General features: G+C 44.3%; 1 protein-coding gene across 2 annotated transcripts in view; it reads right to left on the minus strand.

The window, feature by feature from the left end:
- pard3ba (par-3 family cell polarity regulator beta a) overlaps nucleotides 1-17043 on the minus strand; it is a 106342-nt gene that overhangs the window by 59289 nt on the left and 30010 nt on the right. Inside the window, exons 4-9 of one of the 2 annotated variants that reach the window (XM_053615535.1) lie at nucleotides 9804-9907; nucleotides 8567-8655; nucleotides 4029-4112; nucleotides 3092-3217; nucleotides 1469-1899; nucleotides 1-21 (exon numbers count right to left, since the gene is read on the minus strand). The exon at nucleotides 1-21 is cut by the window's left edge and continues 119 nt beyond it. In XM_053615535.1, the coding sequence (XP_053471510.1) occupies nucleotides 1-21; nucleotides 1469-1899; nucleotides 3092-3217; nucleotides 4029-4112; nucleotides 8567-8655; nucleotides 9804-9907 (855 nt within the window). Of the gene's footprint in view, nucleotides 22-1468; nucleotides 1900-3091; nucleotides 3218-4028; nucleotides 4116-8566; nucleotides 8656-9803; nucleotides 9908-17043 lie in introns of both variants that reach the window. The other variant, XM_053615534.1, reaches the window with a different exon arrangement.

The following is a 17043-nucleotide window of genomic DNA, read 5'->3' on the forward strand; positions in this document are numbered from 1 at the left end:
TGAAGCCCAGACCATCCGGACCTGCGGGTCAGAACACAACACACAGCCGTGAGGTTTATTCCGTTACTTCACTGCAACAACACGCAAACCCAAACTCCAACGCTAACACATCCCAACTGAACTAACACACAACACCTTACACGTTTATTTTTTATCCGTTTACAGTCGCATTCAATGTTGTCTCTCTTAACAGATATGAGCAGTGGTTCACTCGCTCTCTCGAAGTTAACGAGGAAAAAACCCAACGACGACGCGCATGGTAAACTGTTACACTGAGCTGACGCTGGAGACTCCTTCCTTCACGTGTTAATGTCACGTTTTATTCCGGAATGAATAAGTTCAAACTCTTTTGGGGTTCACGCGCGACCCGGACCTCGGAAACCCTCTGCGTTGCAGGGAGAGGAAGAGCAAGTCGGCTCTCAGCTACCCACAAACCCTCACTAATAAACCCTTCCTCGTGAGGATTAAATGGGTCTGCGCTTTAATTTCACACGCCAGCACGTCGACGGAGCGAAGGAGAGCGAGCCAGAGCGGACGGAGGGAGAGAGAGAGAGAGAAGAGGAACAGGAGGAAGGCAGGAGCACAGGGATGAGTCTCCATGACTCCGCCCTCCGCACGTGTGATCACTGAAGCTCACCCTCGTTCTTTTTTTCCCTCCCTCGCTCACTCTGTGTCCCTCTTTCCATCTCTCTCTCTCTCTCTCTCTCTCCACCACACACAGTCACGACTGAAAGATGTTACACAGGATAGAAAGAGCTCCAGCATACTAAAGATGGCGAATGATGAAATCCCGTCTCCCAGCGGAGCACCTGACTGACTTTCATTAAAGTTTAACACCTGGAGCAGCTGTCAATCACAGGAGAGGAGAGGAGAGGAGAGAGGGAAGAGGAGAGAGAAATAGAAATAAACAGAATATGAAACAAGAAGAGACTGCCACATGAGACAAGAAGACAACAAAAAAAAGGAGAAGAGACGAGACAGGAGGAGAAGAGAGACAACAAGAACACACGGGACGTAAGGAAAACAACGTAAAAAAGTTAGCGAAGAGAAGACTATGAGAAGAGACATAAAATAAAAACAAGAAAAAAGGAAACGAGGAAAGACATGACGATATTAGAGAAGAGGGAAAAAGAGGACCAAACAGACAAAAATAAGAAAAAGAGAAGAGGAGTAAAAAAAAAATGAGGAGAGAGACCTAAGAAAGAAAGAGAGATCAAATAAGACAGACTACACACACACACACACTAACAAGACGAGAATAAAATAAACAGAACAGAGGAGAGGTGAGGAGAGCAGAGAGACAGACAGACAGACAAACAGAGAGACAGACAGACAGTGAGACAGATAGACAAAAACAGACAGACAGAGACAGACAGATAGTGAGAGAGAGAGAGAGACAGACAACTAGTCAGACACACAGACAGACAGAGAGAAGACGTGAAGGTCAGACAGCTGTGTCTTTACGCACCTTTTGTTAAATTGATCATCTTCCTGCCACCTTTCTTATTAGCGTTCGCTAGCGCTATAAGGGCGGGGTTTACAGTGGAGGCGGGGCTTTCGCTGCGACTCCTGGGTGTGGGCGAGGCACTGACAGGAGGAGGCGGGGTCTGCTCGCGACGCTCCACCACCACGGGGCTGCGTCTCATGACGGGCTCCTCTCTCGGAGGCGGAGTCAGAGAGGAGAAGGAGGACGTGGAAGGGGCGGGGTCAGAGGGTGTAGCGTCGGCTTTCCGAAGCAGGAAGGGGCTCTTGGGTTTAGGGCCGACGGCTTGGGCGGAGTCAAGGCTGTTGAAGATCTGGCTGATGAGGCTCTTCTCGAACTGGAGCTTGTTGGACACGGGGAGGACCTCCAATCTCACGACCGGCGACGACATGGCCTGACGGAACATCTCCTGAGACCTGCGCAGAGAAATAACAATACCAGAGTCAGTGCTGTACCGCCCTGTGAAAGGAGAGGAGAGATGAGGAGAGATGAGAAGAGGAGAGGAGAGGAGAGGAGAGATGAGGAGAGGAGAGATGAGGAGAGATGAGGAGAGATGAGGAGACATGAGGAGACGAGAAATGAGGAGAGATGAGGAGACGAGAAATGAGGAGAGATGAGGAGAGGAGATGAGGAGAGATGAGGAGAGGAGAGATGAGGAGAGGAGATGAGGAGAGATGAGGAGAGGAGAGATGAGGAGAGGAGAGATGAGAGGAGAGATGAGAGGAGAGATGAGGAGAGGAGAGGAGAGATGAGGAGAGGAGAGATGAGAGATGAGGAGAGGAGAGATGAGGAGAGATGAGGAGAGGAGAGATGAGGAGAGATGAGAGATGAGGAGAGATGAGGAGAGGAGAGATGAGGAGAGATGAGGAGAGATGAGAGATGAGGAGAGATGAGGAGAGATGAGAGATGAGGAGAGATGAGAGATGAGGAGAGATGAGAGATGAGGAGAGATGAGGAGAGGAGAGATGAGGAGAGGAGAGGAGAGATGAGGAGAGATGAGGAGAGGAGAGATGAGGAGAGGAGAGATGAGGAGAGGGGAGGAGAGATGAGGAGATGAGAGATGAGGAGAGATGAGGAGATGAGGAGAGGGGAGATGAGGAGAGGAGAGGAGAGATGAGGAGATGAGAGATGAGGAGAGGAGAGATGAGGAGAGGGGAGGAGAGATGAGGAGAGATGAGGAGATGAGAGATGAGGAGAGGAGAGATGAGGAGAGGAGAGATGAGGAGAGATGAGGAGAGATGAGGAGAGGAGAGATGAGGAGAGATGAGGAGAGGAGAGAAAAAACAAAATCAGTTTACAACGGAAGAGTCGATAGCTTGACTTTTTAATGCTATTTGATTGACCTAATAAAGGGAGGTTTTAAAAAAAAAAAAATTCTCTCTCCCTCCCTCTGTCTGTCCCTCCCCTTTCTCTCGTCTGGAGCTCTGAAGTGATGATGACAGTTAACAGCACTAATCCACGAGATGTGAAGTGAGAAACCGAGGCTCTGCAAGAGCACGAGAGAGAGCGCGACGACAAGCCGCGAATCGACAGGACAGAGCGAGAGCGGCCCAGAAAGAACGACAGAGCGATGACGCGAGTGGCGATGAGGAAGGAGAAAGTTCATACTGAGCGAAAGACTTGTCTATGAGCTCGGTGCCGTTGATCTGTACGATGCACTCGTCCTCCTCGAAGATGCCCTCTCTCTTCGTCCGACTGTTCTCCTCGATGCCTTTAACGTGAAGGCCCAGCGTCCTAAACACACACACACACACACACACACACACAGAGCAAGTAGCTATCACAGTGCTCCATTAGCTTCTTCTTGGACCATTTAACGCAGGTCCCTCTGTGATCCTTTCCTTTGTTTTTTTATGTACACAGGATTAAATGGGAACCTCCTGGCAGAGGCGAGCAGGTTTATGTTTATAAAACCAGGTACTTTTTTAACAATAAAGACTTCAAACCTTCTTTAGGGGTGTCATTCGTTTCGGCTCATATACTTCCGAGAGAAAATATTATTATTATTATTATTATTAATTAGAACATGAATCAAAGATGAATACTCTCCCTTGCCATTTGGGTCTGACGTTTGAATTACACAATCATTTTTGCTTAGGTTTATGGGGGTGCCAATATTTTTGTGTGTGTGTGTGAGAGAGAGACTTGCTTTTCATACCTACAAGAGATCAGCAGGTCACAGGACACATTTTCTCCCCCAAAGAGAGAAAAATGAGTGCAAAAAAAAGACGAAAGAATGAAGGTGAATGGAGTAGAGATAAGGACAGTGGCAATCCTTAAACAAACCATGAGGAAATACACACACACACACACACACACACACACACACACACCAGCCACAACAGGAAGTGAGACACCTTCCACCCAAGGGTCACTTCCTGTCACATCGAGTGAGTGTATTTGTCCACAAAACGCACTTACATTTTTGACCTTCCCATCTCGGTGTGTTTCTTTCACATAAGACATTTCCCGCCTGTGTGTGTGTGTGTGTGTGTGTGTGTGTGTGTGTGTGTGTGAGAGAGAGATAGAGAGAGAGTGTCCTCACCGTCCACTCAGTGAAGACAGATAAGGTACAACTTTAATTCCCAGAGGTCCCATGTCTCCAGAAATGTCCACTGTTCTCGTGAGCCTGCTGTGGAAACACACACACACACACACACACACACACACACCTTTAATTGTTTTGAATGCGTACACAACCAGGCAAAAGTTTCCACACCTCTGCTCACAGAAGCGTTTATTTTTAGAATAATAATGGAAACAATATAGCTGCAAGCAGCGATTAAGGGGGCCAAGCACTTTTTGGCCCCACTCCTTAGCAACAGCGGGTGACCTGACTCCAACAGGACCATCGTGGCTTTGTTATCAAGGAGACGTACTGCGTAGTATTTGACGGCTATACGTCGAGCCGCTGCTTAGATATGACCTCGCTTCATGTATTTGGCGTACTTCGCAAATCGACGTCGTACGACTTACGGACGAATATCAAAAAAAAATCTAAGAAAGAAGCTTTCTTCAGCACGGTCCGTCGAAACGACCTTTCGAAATTTCACAAAGGCTAGACAGGAAACAAATTTAAAATGTTTTTTTTATAAATTCAAAATGGCCGACTTCCTGTTTTGAAAATGAAAGATCTGTTACGTCCCACCCTCGACGGGCGGCGAATCGACAGAATGTAGTCAGTCGTCAAAGCTTAGAAGCAGTTTTACTCATTTGTGTCAGATGCATCACGCCGCTGCGGAGAAACCACCTCACTTCCCGTCTGGCGATTTCGCCATCGGATGCGTTTGTGTGTTTCGTCTGATTAGGCTGCGAGCCAGATTTGGTGATCGGGCAAATTTTGGAAGAGGAGAAACGAATACGGAACTGGCTGAAAATCGGATGTGACTGGACTTTAACATCATGGCATCCCTTTAACTCGGCTTGACCCAAAGGATTAGAAGGAAATTGGAATCGCTTTTCCATAAGGTTGTGTTGATTTACTACTGCAATCGCATGTCCACCTTCACCCTGCGTACACCATAATGGCTCTGGAGGTAGCTGGGACTGTCCTCCATCACTGTGCCAAATTTGAAATAAGAATAATGAGAAGATTAAGAATAAGATGATGATATACAATTACACCTTTGGTGCTTGGCCCCCTAATTATCACTAGTGCGGAATAACACGCAGGGAATTTTGAAATTCCGAACTAAACGAGTAAAACAAATGCAAGCCATTTTATATTTTGAAATTCCGAACAGCGTTCCCGATGAAGCTCCACAATCTCAGAAACCGGCTTCAGTAAGAATCTCAGTCAGAAGACCGAAATGAGATCAGAGCCGTGTAGTAATTTTCTATCAGTATCAATCACTCTCTCTCACACACACACACACACACACGCCTAGAAGGCAAGTAGCGATCACTGGGCTCCATTAGCTCCGTCTTGGACCATTTAACGGCCCTGATCTGCCTCGCCGACCTCCTGCTTTCCTGCTGTGTTCGCAGCCGAGAACCACGCAACACATCTACGCGCACTCGCCCGCGCTCGTATTCATAACCAAAGACCGTGTTCGTGCACGTGATCGTGGACCGCGCACAAACGCATCCTCAGGCGCAAACCCGTACGCGTGTTGAGGCCGAGATACCTCCGGGCGACAATTTAAAGGGGGGAAAAAAAAAAAACAACAACGTAAAGTGCGTTCGTGTCCTGAAACCGGGGGTGGGGGCATCCTAGAAGAGACCACGCCCACCGAGACGGACACGTTTCATCAATTCGCAGAGACGGTCCTCGCAAACATCAACGAATACTCGATAACAACTTAGCTGGTAGCAGCGATTAAGGGGCCCAAGCACTTTTTTTTTAATCACAAAGAAGAATTCCTTTGGAAAAGTGGCTCAATTGTGTACAGAACACGCCACGAAGGGGAGCTAACTACAACGCTTCAGTGCTGTGAACGTCCACATGTCAGTCAACATAATAATATTAATATTATTATTAATAATAATAATAATAATAATAATATCCCCAGCTTCAAGACTTTCAAGACTTATACTTTTACCATGTTAGGGTGAGTAACAAAGGAAGTGATAAGGCAGAAAAAAAGAATTGAGGCCTGCAGGTCTTGCTCCAACACACACACACACACACACACACACACACACAATCCTTCAGTATTGGACCTTGTACTCCTGTCCACACAGACTTCAAATCCATTTTGCGCTCGTGTCCTCAGGGTTAGCATTAATGGCCAAACAAATAATCTGAGAGCTACTGCAACTGCTCTTGTTCTTGTACGCGTTAGTGTGTGTGTGTGTGTGTGTTTTACACACAGCGCCAGAGGCACAGGTGCCTACCTGCATCTCTTACTTCAATAACCACATGAACAGAGAGAAGAAAAAGGAAGAAAAAGGCGGATGGAGGAGGTGGTGCGGGTGGTGCAGGTGAGAGTTACGCAAAATGTTCCATCGCTGTCAAAAAAAAAAAAGCCACGGGGAATTCTCAAACAAGCAGAACGATAACGCCTGTCGCTGTCAGACACGGTGGTGGGGGGGGTGTTTATTTTTTGTTGTTCCTTCCTGGAGGTTGTGAGAAACAAAGAATTCCTGTGAGGAATCATTCTGCGGTTCCTGAAAATCTTCTGAAAAAGTGATTCCACGTTCAAGGAGCCATTTTGCGTCTCACTGATGATAAACACTTATATAAAAGTATAGAAATTAACACGTGCATGTTTCAGGTAAAACGTCGAGAATCGAGAACGTCCTCATGCGTATACGCCAATTCCATGCTAGAAATCCCCAAGTTGTTACTCATCCTGTCAGCGAAGAAGAAACCATTTTCGAAAAAAAGTGACGTTGGAAAAAAAAAAAAAAAAAAAAAAAAAAGCAAGCTAGTGATGGCAAGTGGAGTAAATAAATCAATAAATCAATCAAAGATGTTTTAAGACTCGAAGGAGGAGGAAGATAAACAAACACCGTGAGTAAGAATGGTCAAACAAACATTTAGCTTTTTCTGTCAGAATTACCAGCAGCCAAACGGACGGCGGCCATTTTGGAAACCCATCCAGTTATTCCCGCTCATAAACGAAGACGTAACTATCGCGAAAAGAACCGAGGTTTTTAAGAACGTTTGAAGTGACATCAAGCTGCTTTATGGTTGTTTCTATGGTAACGCCGATAATCAGATAAGTGAGTATTCAAAATAAAGCGGTTAAAACATCGCATGTAGCGCACGATATGGCGGCGTAGCGTCTCCGACGTTTAGCTAATCTGAATTTTGGGGGTGTGTGGGGGGGGTGGGGGGAAGCTAAGCTTGTATTTGGATTCTAGCTCTCGTATTAGCAAGCGTGCTAACTTCCGTTATACGTATACTGTAGCGGACATATTACCAGCCTCGGGGGGAAAAATACCTCCTTTATGACATCAGATAAAGTGATGTAGAAGGTTGTATTGGTGCCAGTTCAACCGGTAAATGAGGTAGGCACGTGTACGTGTGTGTGTGTGTGTAATACTGACTGACAGAGCCAGTGAAGAGTGTCAGAAGAGATAACCGCGTACCTCTCTCTTATAGAGAAGAGGAGGTCACGTGACCCGTGATAAGAACGGCACCGCCACCGCATGTCCTGTAACCATGGCAACAGCCAGCGGATCCTAATACCGAACAACACTCTTTGCAATATGGACTCGTTTCGATCGGGATGCCGCCATTTCCGAAGGCGATGAGAAGAGAATCTGCTTCCTGTCGCGCCATGAATCTCGCCGACACGTTTAGACTCGAGGATACTCACCGTGATCTGAAAACTGAAACAGGACATTTTCCGTGGGGGGGGGGGGGGGGCAATGGAGCGGGGACGACACTAATAATGCGCAGTAATATAACAGACATAGCTAGCAAACGTTAGCCGTGTACGTGTATGTATAACGTACGTGGATAGATTTTATTTCGCTTTAACCGACTCGAAACGTTCTCCGTTCTGCCGTGATGGACAACGACGCCGCATCTTTCGAGAAACGCGGGGGAAAAAACATCCCCGTCGGGCGGGATGTTGCGAAGGGGGCGGAGCTTCTCGAGCGTGTCGGTTCATATCGGCGAGACACTTACGCGACCGGGAGATCGAAGTGCCGATCTGTCGTTTGGAATGTGTCGACTGGTGTTAAAATGTGGAGCTCCGACGCAAAAACGCGTTAACGTTTGGCAAATCTGTAAGTTCCGCCCCCTCCACCCGACCCCCCTGCCCAATCCCCGCCTCCCAAAGCTGTACGAGAAGGGCAGCTGATTTAAAAAAGGGTCGTTATAAAACGAGAAAACTGTAAAACGATAATTATTATTTTCTCATTTAGCCGCATTATTTAAATGTGTATGAAAGTATCTGAATTGATATTAAAAGCTCCAAACGTTTCGTTTTGAACCTCTCCGACCTTAAAAGCCAAGAGATTTTGCTCCACAAAAAAAAAAAAGATAATAATAATAATTTCATGTTTAAAATGTAATTCTTCTCAATGTACTGTTTTGTCATTTTTATTAACTCTTCACTGTCTGTTAATAATAACACTATTATTATTATTATTATTATTATTATTATTATTATTATTACACACTCTTACCTGCTGCTGTTGTTGTTCCTCCTGTTCATCATGTCTTCTCCCGGTGAGCCCACGGTTCCACTCTTCACTGTTAGAACATGGCCTGCTCCCTGTTAACACACACACACACACACACACACACACACACACACACACAGTGACCCAGATTACGGACGGTTATGCGATTATCCCCCGCTAGGCCACATGCTCCTGCGCTGTTGTTATTGTTATTGTGCATCGGTGCGTTCTTTATTCCTGAAGTGCGCTCAGCTCGTATATAAAAACGGGGCGAGAGCGCGAGGGCAAACAGCCAGTGTAAATAGAAATAAAAAGTATAACATGCCATGCTGTTGCAGGAAAATAATCAAGCAAGCGCAGATACTCTTATATGACACTCCTGGATACCAGTCGTGCGATTCCTCTTACTCCGCGGCGGTTTACCGACACTTCTTTTTTTATTTATCAAATATCATACTGCGTGTCCATTTATAGAACAAAGTCGGGCTTATGTGTATATGTGTGTGTGTGTGTGTGTGTGTGTGTGTGTGTGTGTGTGTGTGTGAGACAACAGGTGCAGGGTAAAAATCAAACCCGGACTAATAAGACGGGAGGAAATAAATGGATTCAACCCGGAGAAATAGAGAGCGAGAGAAATGTGAGAGAAGCCAAAATCACAACGGGGTGTGTGTGTGTGTGTGTGTGTGTGTGTGTGTGCGCGAGAGCGAGAGAGGGGCCACAGGTGCGAACGACAAAATACAATATGAAAACCCACAAAAAAAACAACAAATACAATCTCCTGACCATACACACAACACACACACACACACACACACACACACAGAGAAATCGAAGACATACAACAAAAGAAATACTCAAGTTTTTATGAAAGGTGAAAGGAACACGAGGCTTGACCGAAGTGAATCAAAAAACGAAATGGGTTTCTTACACCAAAACAGATGTGTACAGATGTGTGCCATCTTTGACGATAAAAATAATAATAATAATAATAATAATAATAATACAAAAAACAGATCCCATCGTTCTTCACCGATACACTGCGTGTAAGCAAAAGTAAGGAGTAAAACACACACGCACGTCGTTCTGTTGTGGGAAAATAATCGGCGACAGGAAGGGGCGGTTCCTCTGAGAGGATGATATCGTACAGGTTATCGGGCGCGGGCGCGGGGGTGAGGGTGGTATTAAATCGGTATTAACTCAGATGCAGATTTTTTGACCCTGAAGCATCTAGAACACTGACCGTTGTTGTTGGTCTGTTGTTGTTACTTTCAGTATCTCGACTCCCGGTGTCCAGCGTGCGTGACAGCACCAGTTCACTGTTGCTCCTGACCATCAGAGGCGTGTCTGTCAGAGAAAATAAAAAATCCGTAAACAGAAAGCAGAGTCGGCACTGAACCTTTCTGAACACACAGCTCATCAACGGACTTCACTTACATCCGATTCATTGATTCACTGGTTCACTTAAACATTCCTCTTCACTATGCACTTCACTTAGATTCATTACATTTGATTCACTGAGTCACTGATTCATTGATTCACTTAAACGTTTCTCTTCACTACGGCCTTAGAAATAATAATAAAAACAACAAATGAATAATATAATAAACGTAGACTTCACTTAGTTTCATAAAATCTGATTAATTGATTCACTTAAACGTTTGTCTTCACAATGGACTTCACTTGTGTTCATTACATTTGATTCACTGAGTCACAGATTCATTGATTCACTTAAGCGTGTCTCTTCACAAACACATTAGCATAATTACTTGAATCATACTAAAGGAAAGCTCGTCTAGACTTTGGGGTACAAGGCTGCATCAGAAAAATAAACAAACACATATTTGATGTAAGAAAAAGAAAATGTTCATAATAAATAATAAAATAAAATGTTCATAATAAATAATAAAATAATAATATAATAAATTATTATAAAAAATATAGAAAATAAACATTTGATGTAAGAAAAAGAAAATGTTCACAATAAATAATAAAATAAAATGTTCATAATAAATAATAAAATAATATAATAAAATAATAAAATAATAATATAATAATAACAATATTAAAAGCAGATATTTGAAGCAAAAAACTTGTTTTCTTGTTTTATATCATGTCTTCTTTTTTTTCTTTTCTCTTCTATACTCGTTTTCCTGTTATTTTATTTCTCATCATCTTTTCTTTCTTCGTTTTTCCTACGTCACTTCTCTTCTTTTCCTATTGTTTTTCATTTCTCCTCTTCTTTTCTCTCGTGTCGTCTCTAGCTGAAATGTTAAACTTCTCCACCATGTCGACGGTCACGCGGCGTTCGTGTGGAGCGTCTATAAAGATCGTTTGTTTCCGGTTTTAAAAGAACGACTCCATTGAACATGCAAATCCATTAAGGAGATCGGGGACTGTACCAGGAAGCAGCTGTGGAAGTTCCCAACGTTTTGCATTTCCGTGCCTCAGCTACGAACATACGGACAGAAAAATTACACCCTTCATACGTCCAGCTCGTCGGTTTACGCGAGCTCATTAGTGTTCTGCACAAGCGCTGGCCGAGGACGTAAACTACAGAGCGTTTCGTTACACACAGGTCTATCGGAAGAGGATCTTCATCGTATGATCTGACACGGAGAACACGTTAGGTTGTGGCACACGCCGTTACAGAACTCGGACGGGATTTTCTTCAACTCTCATTCAGCATAACAATCGCAAAGTTGTTTGGAAGAGAAAAGAAAAAAAAAAAGACCGTCAGTATTAACTCGGATTCACCCCGTGACCTGTAGAGCTGTTACGGCTTGACGGTTCAGCCCACCAAAGAAGAAGAGCGGTGACGGAACCTGGAAGAATGCGCCGGCGGCCCGTAATCGTGTGCTCCGCAGAGAGGTTACACTTCAGAGCTATAATCAACTCCATCAGCAGCCCTGTAATCAACTACTCCACTAATCTCATGAGGAACAAACAAAGATGTGTTGAGCAGGGGAGAAAGTAAAAAAACATAAAAAGAAAAATCTCTCTGCTTGGAACAGTGTCTGTGGGTTGTAAGAGCAGAATTATAGAAGTCCTGTCTGGGTTAAACAATGCTGCATTTTTCAAACAGCTGTTTATTATTTTTTAACAACCTGAGATGGTAAATGCACTTATATAGCGCTTTTATACACTGTGTCTCATTCACCCGTTCACATACACACACACCAGTGGTAGCAGAGCTGCCATGCAAGCCGCTAACTTGCCATCGGGAGCCACTTGGGGTTCAGCGTCTTGCCCAAGGATACTTCAGTATGTGGAGTCACGTGGGCCGAGAATCGAACCGCCAACCCTACGATTAGTGGACAACCCACTCTACCACCTGATCCACAGCCGCCTGAGACGACAGAGTATTGTTGTTGTTGTTGTTCAGCTTGAGAGGACAGTATTGTTGTTGTTGTTGAACAGCTTGAGAGGACAGTATTGTTGTTGTTGTTGAACAGCTTGAGAGGACAGTATTGTTGTTGTTGAACAGCTTGAGACGACAGTATTGTTGTTGTTGTTGAACAGCTTGAGAGGACAGTATTGTTGTTGTTGTTGAACAGCTTGAGACGACAGTATTGTTGTTGTTGTTGAACAGCTTGGGACGACAGTATTGTTGTTGAACAGCTTGAGATGACAGCGTTGTTGTTGTTGTCGAACAGCTTGAGACGACAGTATTGTTGTTGTCGAACAGCTTGAGACGACAGTATTGTTGTTGAACAGCTTGAGACGACAGCGTTGTTGTTGTTGTCGAACAGCTTGAGACGACAGTATTGTTGTTGTCGAACAGCTTGAGACGACAGCATTGTTGTTGTTGTACAGCTTGGGACGACAGTATTGTTGTTGTTGTTGAACAGCTTGGGACGACAGTATTGTTGTTGTTGAACAGCTTTGGACGACAGTATTGTTGTTGTTGAACAGCTTGGGACGACAGTATTGTTGTTGAACAGCTTAGGATGACAGTATTGTTGTTGAACAGCTTGAGACGACAGCGTTGTTGTTGTCGAACAGCTTGGGACGACAGCGTTGTTGTTGTCGAACAGCTTGAGACGACAGCGTTGTTGTTGTCGAACAGCTTGAGACGACAGTATTGTTGTTGTCAAACAGCTTGAGACGACAGTATTGTTGTTGTCGAACAGCTTGAGACGACAGTATTGTTGTTGTCGAACAGCTTGAGACGACAGTATTGTTGTTGTCGAACAGCTTGGGACGACAGTATTGTTGTTGTTGTTGAACAGCTTGAGACGACAGTATTGTTGTTGAACAGCTTGGGACGACAGTATTGTTGTTGTCGAACAGCTTGAGACGACAGTATTGTTGTACAGCTTGGGACGACAGTATTGTTGTTGTTGTTGTCGAACAGCTTGAGACGACAGCATTGTTGTTGTACAGCTTGGGACGACAGTATTGTTGTTGTTGTTGAACAGCTTTGGACGACAGTATTGTTGTTGTCGAACAGCTTGGGACGACAGCGTTGTTGTCGAACAGCTTGGGACGACAGCGTTGTTGTTGTCGAACAGCTTGAGACGACAGTATTGTTGTTGTCGAACAGCTTGAGACGACAGTATTGTTGTTGTCGAACAGCTTGAGACGACAGTATTGTTGTTGTTGTTGAACAGCTTGAGACGACAGTATTGTTGTTGTTGTTGAACAGCTTGAGACGACAGTATTGTTGTTGTTGTTGTTGAACAGCTTGAGACGACAGTATTGTTGTTGTTGTTGTTGAACAGCTTGGGACGACAGTATTGTTGTTGTCGAACAGCTTGAGACAACAGTATTGTTGTTGTTGTTGAACAGCTTGGGACGACAGTATTGTTGTTGTTGAACAGCTTGGGACGACAGTATTGTTGTTGAACAGCTTGAGACGACAGCGTTGTTGTTGTTGTCGAACAGCTTGAGACGACAGTATTGTTGTTGTCGAACAGCTTGAGACGACAGCATTGTTGTTGTTGTACAGCTTGGGACGACAGTATTGTTGTTGTTGTTGAACAGCTTGGGACGACAGTATTGTTGTTGTTGAACAGCTTTGGACGACAGTATTGTTGTTGTTGAACAGCTTGGGACGACAGTATTGTTGTTGAACAGCTTAGGACGACAGCATTGTTGTTGAACAGCTTGAGACGACAGCGTTGTTGTTGTCGAACAGCTTGGGACGACAGTATTGTTGTTGTCGAACAGCTTGAGACGACAGTATTGTTGTTGTCGAACAGCTTGAGACGACAGTATTGTTGTTGTTGTCGAACAGCTTGAGACGACAGCATTGTTGTTGTTGTTGAACAGCTTGAGACGACAGTATTGTTGTTGAACAGCTTGGGACGACAGTATTGTTGTTGTCGAACAGCTTGAGACGACAGTATTGTTGTTGTCGAACAGCTTGAGACGACAGTATTGTTGTTGTTGTTGAACAGCTTGAGACGACAGTATTGTTGTTGTTGTTGAACAGCTTGAGACGACAGTATTGTTGTTGTTGTTGTTGAACAGCTTGGGACGACAGTATTGTTGTTGTTGTTGAACAGCTTGAGACGACAGTATTGTTGTTGTTGAACAGCTTGAGACGACAGTATTGTTGTTGTTGTTGAACAGCTTGGGACGACAGTATTGTTGTTGTCGAACAGCTTGAGACGACAGTATTGTTGTTGTCGAACAGCTTGAGACGACAGTATTGTTGTTGTTGTTGAACAGCTTGAGACGACAGTATTGTTGTTGTTGTTGAACAGCTTGAGACGACAGTATTGTTGTTGTTGTTGTTGAACAGCTTGAGACGACAGTATTGTTGTTGTTGTTGAACAGCTTGAGACGACAGTATTGTTGTTGTTGTTGTTGAACAGCTTGAGACGACAGTATTGTTGTTGTTGTTGTTGAACAGCTTGAGACGACAGTATTGTTGTTGTTGTTGTTGAACAGCTTGGGACGACAGTATTGTTGTTGTTGAACAGCTTGGGACGACAGTATTGTTGTTGTTGAACAGCTTGGGACGACAGTATTGTTGTTGTTGTTGAACAGCTTGGGACGACAGTATTGTATAGACCATGCTAGTTTATTTGTGTTGTGTTTGTTTTACTGGGTCCAAGAAAGATTCAAATCGAGTGAAATATCAATCAGCGTTATTATGAAACGTTACTGTGGGTAATGATTTTTTTATTTATTTATTTATTTATTTATTTTAAACCAATCTGAAACATTAAAAGTATGAAACAATTATACGGCACCGACTTGGCCTTCTTCATGCATTTCAAGACGAAACCTTTTAGATAGCACCAATACAGCGTAGAGGAGGTTTCTGAATGATGGAGAGATGGAGCAGAAAGAGAATGGAGAAAGAATAGGAGAGAGAGGAGGACAGGCTGAGAGGGGTCTGAATCTGCTAACCTGGAATTCTGCTTTATCACTAATCGATACCTCAATCACTCACTAGAAGTTCTTCTCCAGCCTGGTGTTCAGACATGTAGCTCTGAAATGATTGTGTGTGTGTGTGTGTGTGTGTGTGTGTGTGTGTGTGTGTGAACGATCAATGCCGTTCTAATCGTACCACTGAGAGACTCTGATGCGACACCGACTGAGCTAGAACATCAGGGGCACTGGTCCTGTTTGTCAGATAAACAACTACAAAAGCACTAAACACACACACACACACACACACACACACACACACAGCAAATTCTACCTAGCAACACACGACCAGCTAGACTAGCATATTTTGAAAATATCATTCGGAATATATATTATTTGAAAATATTATTTTCCGAACAGAATTAGTTTTAAATTTAGCCATCACAATAACTGCCTAATGTTTTACACTTTATTTATTTTCTGTTTTTTTTTTTTGCGATATTAAAACGTCCGACTTTAACGAACAAATTGTGTCAATACGCGAAATGTTGCGGGGAAAAAAGAAAAAGAAAAAACTGTTCGATGGCAAAAACACTAGGACTACACATCGAATCTTAATAATAATAATAATAATAATAATAATAAACCTCTCTAATGACAAAATAAAAAAAATCGTCAACATCAATCATCAAATGTATAAATCTTAGCATTTAGTAGTTGAAAACCTACATTTTTTACGTTAAATTTGCGTTTAGATTTTTTATGGCGAAGACTCCGAAAAAGGCTGTACACACTTTTTTTTCTTTTTGTTTTCCCCACGTGCTTTTATTCTATCGTACGATGGAAATGCTGAGGGTTTTTTCCATCTTATTAACTTGGAGGAGATTAAAATGAGAAGCTGGATGTTCGTAACTGCTGTTACAAACGTGATGACTTCTTTCGCAGATGCTCCACAATGTTAAAGGGAGCTATAAATGGATAAAAAGTATAAACTGCTGTGGTGTAAAAGGAATATAATCAACTTCTGCGTGATGACGGTGAGAACAAATGTACGGCAGATGTCCGTGTGATCGCACCTCTGACCTCGGTGAGGTCATCACATCACAAACCCCCCCCATCAGCTGCTCATACACACACACACAGTCATTTATCAATTACATGAAAGAACAGATAAAAGGAGCGTGTCCAGCCCACTTCAGCGGCCTGCAAATGGAAGCCAGCTGTGTGTGTGTGTGTGTGAGCAGCTGAGCTGATTGGGAAGCCACAGTGAGAATATTATTATTGAATCAGTCTCTCCATGGTAGAAAATGCCTGGTGTGTGTGTGTGTGTGTGTAAGAGATATTGTTGTGAAATGATGGACATTAATTCCAGCCTGTAAAGTAGTGAAGGTTGCACGTTGGCTCCTCCTCCTCCTCGACAGGGGGCAGAGTCTAACAGACAGACAGGTGGTGTCTGCTCGAGTTAGAAAACTGACCTGGGTTCTCCGAGGGTCACATTAGCAAGCGGGACTTTAAAAATCGCTTCGGTTAAAATCCAGCTAAATCCAGCGAACCCGATTTCATACTCAATTACAACAAGCCAGAATTTCTTTAATGCGATATTAAACATATTAAACTTATTAATTTTTGACGTTTGGACTAGTCTGACCCTCAGTCTGAACCCCCAGAGCCTGGAACCCCCAGAGTCTGGAACCCCAGAGTCTGACCCTCAGTCTGAACCCCCAGAGCCTGGAACCCCCAGAGTCTGACCCCCAGAGTCTGACCCTCAGTCTGAACCCCCAGAGCCTGGAACCCCCAGAGTCTGTACTCCCAGAGCCTGGAACCCCCAGAGTCTGTACTCCCAGAGCCTGGAACCCCCAGAGTCTGGAACCCCAGAGTCTGACCCTCAGTCTGAACCCCCAGAGCCTGGAACCCCCAGAGTCTGACCCCCAGAGTCTGACCCTCAGTCTGAACCCCCAGAGCCTGGAACCCCCAGAGTCTGTACTCCCAGAGCCTGGAACCCCCAGAGTCTGACCCCCAGAGTCTGACCCTCAGTCTGAACCCCCAGAGCCTGGAACCCCCAGAGTCTGTACTCCCAGAGTCTGGAACCCTCAGAGTCTGTACTCCCAGAGTCTGGAACCCTCAGAGTCTGTACTCCCAGAGCCTGGAACCCCCAGAGT

The sequence above is a fragment of the Ictalurus furcatus genome, chromosome 26 (assembly GCF_023375685.1).
Source record: "Ictalurus furcatus strain D&B chromosome 26, Billie_1.0, whole genome shotgun sequence".
NCBI classification, from domain to species: Eukaryota; Metazoa; Chordata; class Actinopteri; order Siluriformes; family Ictaluridae; genus Ictalurus; species Ictalurus furcatus.